The sequence below is a fragment of the Impatiens glandulifera genome, chromosome 2 (assembly GCF_907164915.1).
Source record: "Impatiens glandulifera chromosome 2, dImpGla2.1, whole genome shotgun sequence".
Lineage (NCBI taxonomy): Eukaryota > Viridiplantae > Streptophyta > Magnoliopsida > Ericales > Balsaminaceae > Impatiens > Impatiens glandulifera.
The window spans coordinates 26,211,192-26,220,613 of NC_061863.1; the positions used below are offsets into that span (position 1 = coordinate 26,211,192).

At 38.2% G+C, this 9,422-nt stretch overlaps 1 protein-coding gene across 1 annotated transcript; it reads left to right on the forward strand.

The window, feature by feature from the left end:
- Positions 1-7,265: 7,265 nt before the first annotated feature.
- Positions 7,266-8,288, forward strand: LOC124924530. The gene has a single exon (XM_047464555.1). It carries the CDS (start codon positions 7,266-7,268, stop codon positions 8,286-8,288), a length of 1,023 nt encoding a protein of 340 aa, XP_047320511.1.
- The last annotated feature ends 1,134 nt before the right edge of the window (positions 8,289-9,422 follow it).

A 9,422-nucleotide genomic window follows, 5' to 3' on the forward strand; every position in this document is an offset into this window, starting at 1 on the left:
TTTGAGCCAGGTAACAGTCGGCGGAACATAAATAATTTCATTCTTAAAAGCTACTTCTTCATGAATGAGATTAGATTCACTAATAGTCAGACTTCCTTTAACAAAACTTATTGGCTTAAGCTTGTCATTCGATGAGTTTGAATTTTTGCACGACAGGTTTGAGTCATTGTCATCAAATCCTAGACCGGATCTAGATCTAGTAGGTTTTAACATGCTGATCTGATATTTGACAGCTTCTTTAGACCTTGTCCATGCACTGACAACATAGTTTAACTTCTTGTTTTCAATTGAAATAGTTTGAATCTGTTCTTTGAGCATCTCGTTCTCAGATGAAATCTCTGCAACTTTCTTTTCAAAAACATTTGATTCAAGAGTTTGAGGTAAAACTGGTTGAGATACTTCAGGTGATGATTTTGTTTCATTTAAGGATTCTGCTAGCTTTTTGTACTTTATGACCATGTCATTTAGTGCATATACCAGTTGTTCCCTTGAAAATCTTTCAGAAAAGAAGTCAAATACCTCAGTTTCCTGAGTCTTTTTCATTTTCTCTTGCCATGAAGCAAGCCACTTCTTCATCATCACTATCACTGGATGAGAAGTAAGAGTCACGGATGCTTCGTCTGTTCTTCCCATCTCCTACCATAAGAGCCTTCAGCTCCTTTTCATCATACTTCTTATCTTCACGCTTAGGCTTCCGGCATTCCGATTGGTAATGACCTGCAATACCACAATTATAACATTTAACATTAGCCTTTGATTTCTTATTGTCATTGGAATTTGAAGAGATTGAGTTAGGGTTGCTCTTCTTCATGAAGTCGCCAAACTTCTTCACGAAGAGAGACATGGCATCACTGCTCAGTTGTTGCGCCGCCATCTTCACATCAGTAGCGACAGGTGGCTCTTCAGCAGTCACCAGAGCTTTGGCAATGATAATGGATGTGGATTGATCTTCTTCAATCCTACAGTTCAGCTCGAACTCGTAGGTCTTGAGATCAACAAACAGGTCGAAGAGAGAGATCTTGTTGAGATCTTTGGATTCCCTCATAGCCATTGTCTTTATGTCCCATTCCCTCGGAAGAGCACGCATGACCTTAATAGAAAGCTCCCTGTTTCTATAGGTCTTTCCAAGGATAGATAAGGAGGAGAAAATTTGGCTGAATCTGGTGTCGAACTCGTTCATTGTTTCACCAGGACGCATCTTGAAACTGTCAAACTGTTGAGTGACAACCATGATCCTATTTTCCTTGATTTGCTCGTTGCCCTCAAAGAGTTGGGTGAGTCTATCCCAGACCTCTTTAGCAATATTGCACTCGATAATATAGTTGAACATGCAATCAAGTAGAGATCTGTACAGAACGTCAAGAGCCATGTTGTTGAGGTTGTTCTTCCTCTTCTCTCTAGTCCATTCGGATTTCTCATTGTCGATCTTGATAGGACCATCTGTGATGACACTCCACATGTCGTCATGAAGAGAATAAAGATCAGCAAAAACTCTCTTCTTCTATACGATATAGTTTTCTCGAGAGAAAGTTGGATGGCGGTTGCACTGACATCTTTGGTTATGGTCGATATTCTTTAGGAAAAGCTTGAGAATAGAAACAGAGCTCTGATTCCAATTGATAGGATCAGATTAATCAATAGAGGCGGGGGTAAGGCTATTGATGAAGGCTTAGGAAAACGGTTTCATAGAAATATTGTTAAGGATTTAAATCACTTTCTATTCTACGCAAACCCTTGTAAACACTTGAAACAGAATCAAGCGCGAAAATGTTTACTTAGGTTTGAAGTTGGGAACCAAGAATGAAAAGATGACAGAAAGAAACAACACAGTAGTTTGTTTATGGATGTTCGGAGCAAACTCTCCTACGTCACCCCTTCATCCAACCACCGGAAGGATTCACTATAATATGCTTTGAATCAAATACAGTTTGCACGAATAGCTCACTGTTGAACAGAACAGACTCAGTTAAACTTACAATATGATGAAGAATATCACTCAGCTAAAACGATGCTTTGATTCTAAATCTCTCTTGATTAACACACAGTAAAGCAAGAAAGCAGCTAACAGTTTCGATAGAATAATCTGAGTATCGATAGATCAATTAATTGTCTGGCAGTTCGTCCGTTGTCCTTGAGATTCTTTAAATAAAGAGCATGTAATAACGGTCGAATCTTCATAATGACACGTGGCGAGCTTCCATTGGAATGCCTCCATAGTACACAACAGACTCTGAGTACAAGGATCGTGGCCATACACAACTAGTAGTGCGCCGAATATTCTTCAGGGATGTACCTGCAAAATAGGTAGTGGGAAAAATATTTGCTTACGTGACATTGGTTGATTGGTTGCAGCTGGTTGTCGTACTGATCTTCACTGGAAAGTGGAGCAGGAGTAGCGTACAGCTAGAGCACGTGGGTAGGCGGGTGCTAGCTTCAAGCAATTGCTTAAGTATGGCATTAGACGTATTTCAATTAAACGATCTCGTCTATGAAATCAGACGTCACCATCTAATAACAAGATCCATTAGACCACCTGGTCTAATGGGATTAGACTTCACGTCTAATTATAGTTCAATTCAGACTAATCTAAAGGAGTTAGATTGCACGTCTAACTTTCACTAGTTAGAATGCACGTCTAACTTTCACATTCCATTAGACTCCACGTCTAATTACGATTCCCTTCAGACTAGTCTGAAGGAGTTAGACTGCACGTCTAACTTTCACATTCCATTAGACTCCACGTATAATTACGGTTCCCTTCAAACTAGTCTAAAGGAGTTAGACTATACGTCTAACTTTCTCTTTCCATTAGACTCCACGTCTAATTCAACTAGTTAAACTGCACGTCTAACTCTGTGTGTTAGACTGCACGTCTAACTCCGTGCGTTAGATTGAACGTCTAACTCTGTGTGTTAGACTACACGTATAACTCCGTGTGTTAGACTACACGTCTAAGTCCGTGTGTTAGACTGCACGTCTAACTCAACTAGTTAGATTGCACGTCTAACTTCGTGCATCTAATGCCAAATCGGTCTAATGAACCTCATTAAGACCACGTCTAATAAAGTCTGACTTAGATACACCTGCACCAAAGACAATTAGACGCATAGATTAAGTTTTATATCCATTCATCATCAAAATTCCAATAGTCAAACTACTTTGACATTTAGTCAAAATAATTTGACCCAACATTTACACAAGAATACTTTAAAATAAGAAATTGTGGAAATTCTTCTATAATACAGTTCATAGGGAGATTTATCAAAACGTTTGTTAATTATTGACCGATTTTGTGTGTAACAAGCAGTGTTTATGGCTTCTGCCTAGAACCTCTAAGGTATGTCTGATTCAGCCATCATAGATCTCGCTGCTTCCTTCAGAGTCCTCACTCTTCTCTCGTCACTTCCATTTTGTTGTGGAGTTCTGGCACTAGAAAACTCGTGCCTAATTTCGGACTCCTCAAGATAAGATGTTATGTATCTGTTAGTGAACTCAATTCCCTGGTCACTTCTAATGCATGCAATATTCAAAGATTTCAGATTCTTAATTCTTTTAAATATTCTAATCAAATTTTCAGCAGTTTTATCCTTTGATGGCAAAAATGCTACCCATGTAAATCGAGAAAAATCATCAATAACAATTAGGGAAAATCTCATTCCTCCTAGGCTCTTTACAAGAATTGGACCAAACAGATCCATATGTAACAATTCTAAGCAACAGATGGATTGAGATTTCCCTTTACTTTTGAATGATGATTTGCACTGTTTGCCTAATTGGCAAGCAGAGTATACCTTGTCCTTTGAAAACTGAAGTTTATGTAAACCAATAACTAAATTGTTTGAACAAATGTTGTTGATGGTTTTGAAGTTTAAATGGGATTAGAAGATTCTTTTTGCCAGTTCATTTTATATGAATTTCCTACTCTACTACCAGTTAACAAAGTATTACCATGTTGATCCTTAACTATGCATGCATGAGTTTGAAAATCGACTGACAAGCCATTATCACATAGTTGACTGATACTGATCAGGTTATAGCACAAGTTGTCCACAAATAACACATCATTAATGGTTAGATTACCATGGATAATCTTACCCTTACCCATGGTCTTACCCTTCTTGTTGTCACCAAAAGTAATCTTAGGTCCAGAACAATCTGCTATATCGGTGAGAAGCCGTCTGTTTCCTGTCATATGCCTGGAACAACCTCTATCTAGATACAACACAGATTCCTCGAGACCATCATTCAATTGTACCTACAAAAAACAATATTTACAATCTTTTGGAACCCACATTCAATTGGGTCCTCGGTCAATCAATCCCTTAGGAATCCATATTTGGGTTATCTTGATGGATTTCCCATTTTGTTTAGTAATTAGTGTGTATAATTTTGACATAGCAGACGCCTTCCTGCTATCCACTAATCCCTTAGCTTTTGAAGAAGATTTTCTTTTAAAACTCCTTGACTTTGAGTCAGGTTTTAGGTTGCCAGACCTGTTGGCTACATCTAACTTATTTTTCAGCCAGTTGACAGTCGACGGAACATAAGTTATTTCATTCTTAAAAGATACTTCTTCATGAATCAGATCAGATTCAATATTAGTTAAACCCCCTTTAACAAAGCTTATTGGCTTAAGCTTGTTATTCGATGAGTTAGACTTTTTGCACGACAGGTTTGAGTCATAGCCATCAAATCCTAAACCAGATCTAGATCCAGCATGTTTCAACATACTGATCTGATATTTGACAGCATCTCTAGACCTTGTCCATGCACTAACTACATAGTTTAGCCTTTTGTTTTCAGCAGAAAGAGTTTGAATCTGTTCTTTGAGCATCTCATTCTCAGATGAGATCTCTACTTCTTTCTTTTCAAAATCGTTTGTTTCAGAAGTTTTATGAAAGGACAAAATGTTGGCTTCATATTTAACTTTCATCTCATAAAACGAGTTTAATAACTTCTTGTACTCAATGGCCATTTCATTGAGTGCAGTAGTTAACTCTTCGTTGGTAAATTCTGGTGTATAAGCATCATTTACCTTGGATTGGTCGTCTGCCATCAAGCATGTTACAGCTTCAGTCTCTCTTTCAACAGGGGATTCCTCTAAATCGTTGTAAGCCTATTTGGATATGTTTTCAACACATATGGAAACTTTCTGGTCTTTCTGATTCTTCTTTGCTTGAGCGTTTCTACCATAAATCTGAGTCATCTTATCCCATATTTCTTTAGTAGAGCAACAGAACTTGATTTCGTAGAATATGTTCATGTTGATCGATTGATATAGAATATTCCTGGCCACATTATCCAGGTTGTTGGTCATCTTATCTTCAGTAGTCCACTCACTTCTTGGCTTCGAGATCTTCATGGGGCCATTAGTAATGACGCTCCACATATCGCAATCAAGAGCAGACAAGTGAGCTTGTATTCTCATCATCCAATAGTCACAATTGTCTCTTGACAGAATAGGGATCTCGTTGATGATAAACATGATTCAGGTTTTTTAAGCTTGAGAATAGGAAACAGAGCTCTGATACCAAATGATAGGATCGGCGTAATCAATAGAGACGGGGTCTTGCGATTGATAACGACTTAGGACAAACGATTTGATAGAAATCCTGTTAAAGATTTAGATCACTTTCTATTCTGCACAAACTCTTACAAACTCTTAAACGATTTAAGTGCTGAAATGTTTGCTTGGGTTTGAAGCTAAGAACCAAGAATGAAAAGATGACAGAAAGAAACAACACAGCAGTTTGTTTATGGATGTTCGAAGTTAACTCTCCTAGGTCACCCCTTCTTCCAACCACTGGAAGGATTCACTAAACATTCAATGAATCAAATACAGTCGAACGACTAGCTCTTTGTTGAACAGAACAGGCTCTGTTCAACTCTACATTATGAAGAATATCACTCAGGTAATACAATGTTTTGATTCTAAATCTTTCTTGATTGAACACTCATTAAAAGCAAGAAAGAAGCTCTGACAGTTAAGATAGAATAATTTGAGTATCGATGGATCGATGATTCTTCCGTTGTCCTTCAGGATCTTTAAATAGGAGCAGGTACCAACGATCGAATCTTCATAATGACACGTGTCGAGCTTCCATTGGAACACTTCCATAGTACACAACAGACTATGAGCACTAAGATCGTGGCCGTACCAATCTGGTAGTGCGCCAAATATTCTTTAAGTAGTGGGAACAATATTTGCTTAAGTGGCATTAATCAATTGGTTGCAACTGGCTGTCGTACCGATTTTCACAGGGAAGTGGAATAGGAGTAGTGTACAGCTAGTTGATCGTGGGTAGACGGGTAGCATCTTCAAGCAACTGCTTAAGATTAGCATTAGACGTATTTCACTTAGATGACCTCCTCTAATGAAATTAGACGCCCCCGTCTAATATCAGCATTCATTAGACCACCTGGTCTAATGGGATTAGACTTTACGTCTAATTACAATTCACTTCAGACTAATCTAAAGGAGTTAGACTGCACGTCTAACTTCCATTAGTTAGACTGCACGTCTAACTATACATCCCTTCAGATTAGTTAGACTACACCTCTAACTCTCACTAGTTAGACTGCACATCTAACTTCCACTAATTAGATTGCACGTCTAACTCCGCTAGTTAGACTGCACGTCTAACTCCTCTAGTTAGACTACACGTCTAACTCTGTGTGTTAGACTACACATTTAACTCTCACTAGTTAGACTGCACGTCTAACTCCTTGTGTTAGACTACACGTCTAACTCCGCTAGTTAGACTACACGTCTAACTCCGTGTGTTAGACTGCACATCTAACTCTCACTAGTTAGACTACACGTCTAACTTTCACTAATTAGACTGCACATCTAACTCCGTGTGTTAGACTGCACGTCTAACTCCGCTAGTTAGACTGCACGTCTAACTCCTCTAGTTAGACTGCACGTCTAACTCTACTAATTATACTGCACGTCTAACTCTGCTAGTTAGACTGCACGTCTAACTCCTCTAGTTAGACTGCATGTATAACTCAATGCATCTAATGCCAAAATTAGTCTAATAAACCTCATTAAGACTAAGTCTAATGTAACCTGTTTTCGATACACCTGCACCAAAAACAATTAGACGGCATAGATTGAGTTTAATATACATTCATCATCAAAATTCTAATAGTCAAACTATTTTGACACTTAGTCAAAATAATTTGAACCAACACAAGGTCGTGGGGGCAAGAAAGTCAAGTGGACCGACGTTTGTAAACCGAAAGACGAAGGTGGTATTGGGATGAGGAGCTGTGTGGAATGGAACTGGGCCGTTACTTACAAACATCTTTGGATGTTGCAAACAAAACAGGATTCCTTATGGGTAAAATGGGTGCACTCCAAGTTCTTGAAGCATGAATTAAGCATTTGGACTTGTAGAATTACCGATGACATGACTTGGTCTTTGAAGAAGATTTTGAAACTGAAAAACAACCTTGATTTGATCTTTCATATTCGTCTTGGAGATGGGCTTGGAACTCTATTTTGGAACGACCCTTGGTTCGAAAACCGACCATTGATCATTGAAGAGGAATTCCAAGGATTGAGAATTAGAAAGGATTGTACGGCTGCCACGGTTTGCGATATTGATGTTGGGCTTTGGGCTTCAATTATTAGACGGGTTCCGGAAGGAAGACTAGTATTATATTATTTTAGTAGTATCCGTCTAAGTGATAGGTCTGATGTTCACTCTTGGGTAGTTGAGGAGGATGGTAAATTGAAGTCGAGAATGGTTTGGAATGCTATAAGAGAAAGAGGTCAAATTGTCGATTGGGCTGCTCTCGTATGGTCTTCAAAGGTTATTCCGAGGCATTGTTTCATCCTTTGGTTGACTTTCCGTGGTACACTTAGTACCCGTGATCGTATTCTTGCTTATATTGATATTCTGGACGCTAATTGTGTTCTTTGTAGTGGGTTTGCGGAGTCCATTGATCATCTTTTGGGTGGCTATTTTTTTGCTAAGTATATTTGGAATCTTTTCACTTTAGCCATGGGAATTGTGAGCTTGTCCGGTTCTTGGGAGGATATAAAAGTTGATGCACAAGTCTTATCTAAAGGTAGTAAATTTCATGCTAACGTCTTTAAGTGTGGGTTTGCTGCCATCGTTTATCATTTGTGGGCCGAGAGAAATGCTAGAGTCTTTGGTAGAGTTCATCGAAACGTTGATCATGTGTGGAGCAACATTGTATTTAATTATGGTGCGCTAATTAGAACATGGAGGCGGGTTCCTAAAGGTGAGCGAGAATGGGTCCTTTGTCGCGAATGAAAAGTCAATTATGATGAAGTCACATTTTTTAAATATTTTAAGGCTAGCTAGTTCTTTATGTTTAGTTTTTAAGTCATGTGTGTTGCTTTATTAGAATTGTTTGTTTCTTGAATTTTATTAATAAACTTTCTAAGATTGTTAGAAAGTTAGAGGAAACTATTTCCGTTTTCTTTCCCGTTTTGGGATTTTAATAAATGACACTAAGTCATTTTCCCAAAAATAAAAATATTTGACAAGTGTTTACAAATAAATTTATTTAAGTTTTCTATTTTAAACACAACTCTATCTCTATATGTGTTTTCAAATTGAACACTTTCTTCTATTCAATTCATTTCAATGCTCCAACATTACCAGAACAAGATTAAACATATAAATTATCAACAAGCAAAATATACAAACAAAAGTATATCCCAAAAACAAACACACAAAAATTTGAAAGAATTCATCTTCATTATCTAGCTACAAAGAACAAAGAACTCTCTTTATCTCTCAATCTTGATGGTTGAAAACTTTTCTTCACTCACAAAATTCGGGGATCCTCCGTACCGGAGCTACAGTGATCCGTCGTTCATAAGTCCAGGGATTCGTCGTAGTACTTTGATGTCCTTTGATGTAGACAACGGTCGAATTTGATACAGAGATACATGTTGATTTTCTAATGGTTGAGCACTTGGTGGCAGTTGTAATAAGCTTACTAGAAAGTTTGCTTACAACGAACTCTACTGTTCGCTATGCTGATGAGCTATGCAAATAAGCAAAGTACTTCTGTAGATAAAATTAGACCGGTTAATAGAACTTAACACAAATAAACCTCATATGCAGGAAAGACAAAGAACCGGACCGGTCAAACCAATGAACCGGTTAAGAAGCTCAACCGGTCAAACACTTAAACTGACCAGAAACATGACCGCACAAAGAAGGCAAGATCGGTCAAAACTAAACTCCTGATTAAACACCAGACAGCCGGTCAGTTAGAAGCCAAAGGAATAACCGGAAGTCATCCGGTTAAACCGATCAGACCGGAAGCCATCCGGTAAAGATAAATAACCGACCTGCCCAAAAAGCCATCCGGTTAAGACAAATAACTGACCAGCATAAGAAAATACTTCGGGTATCTGTTGAGAATGATACCAA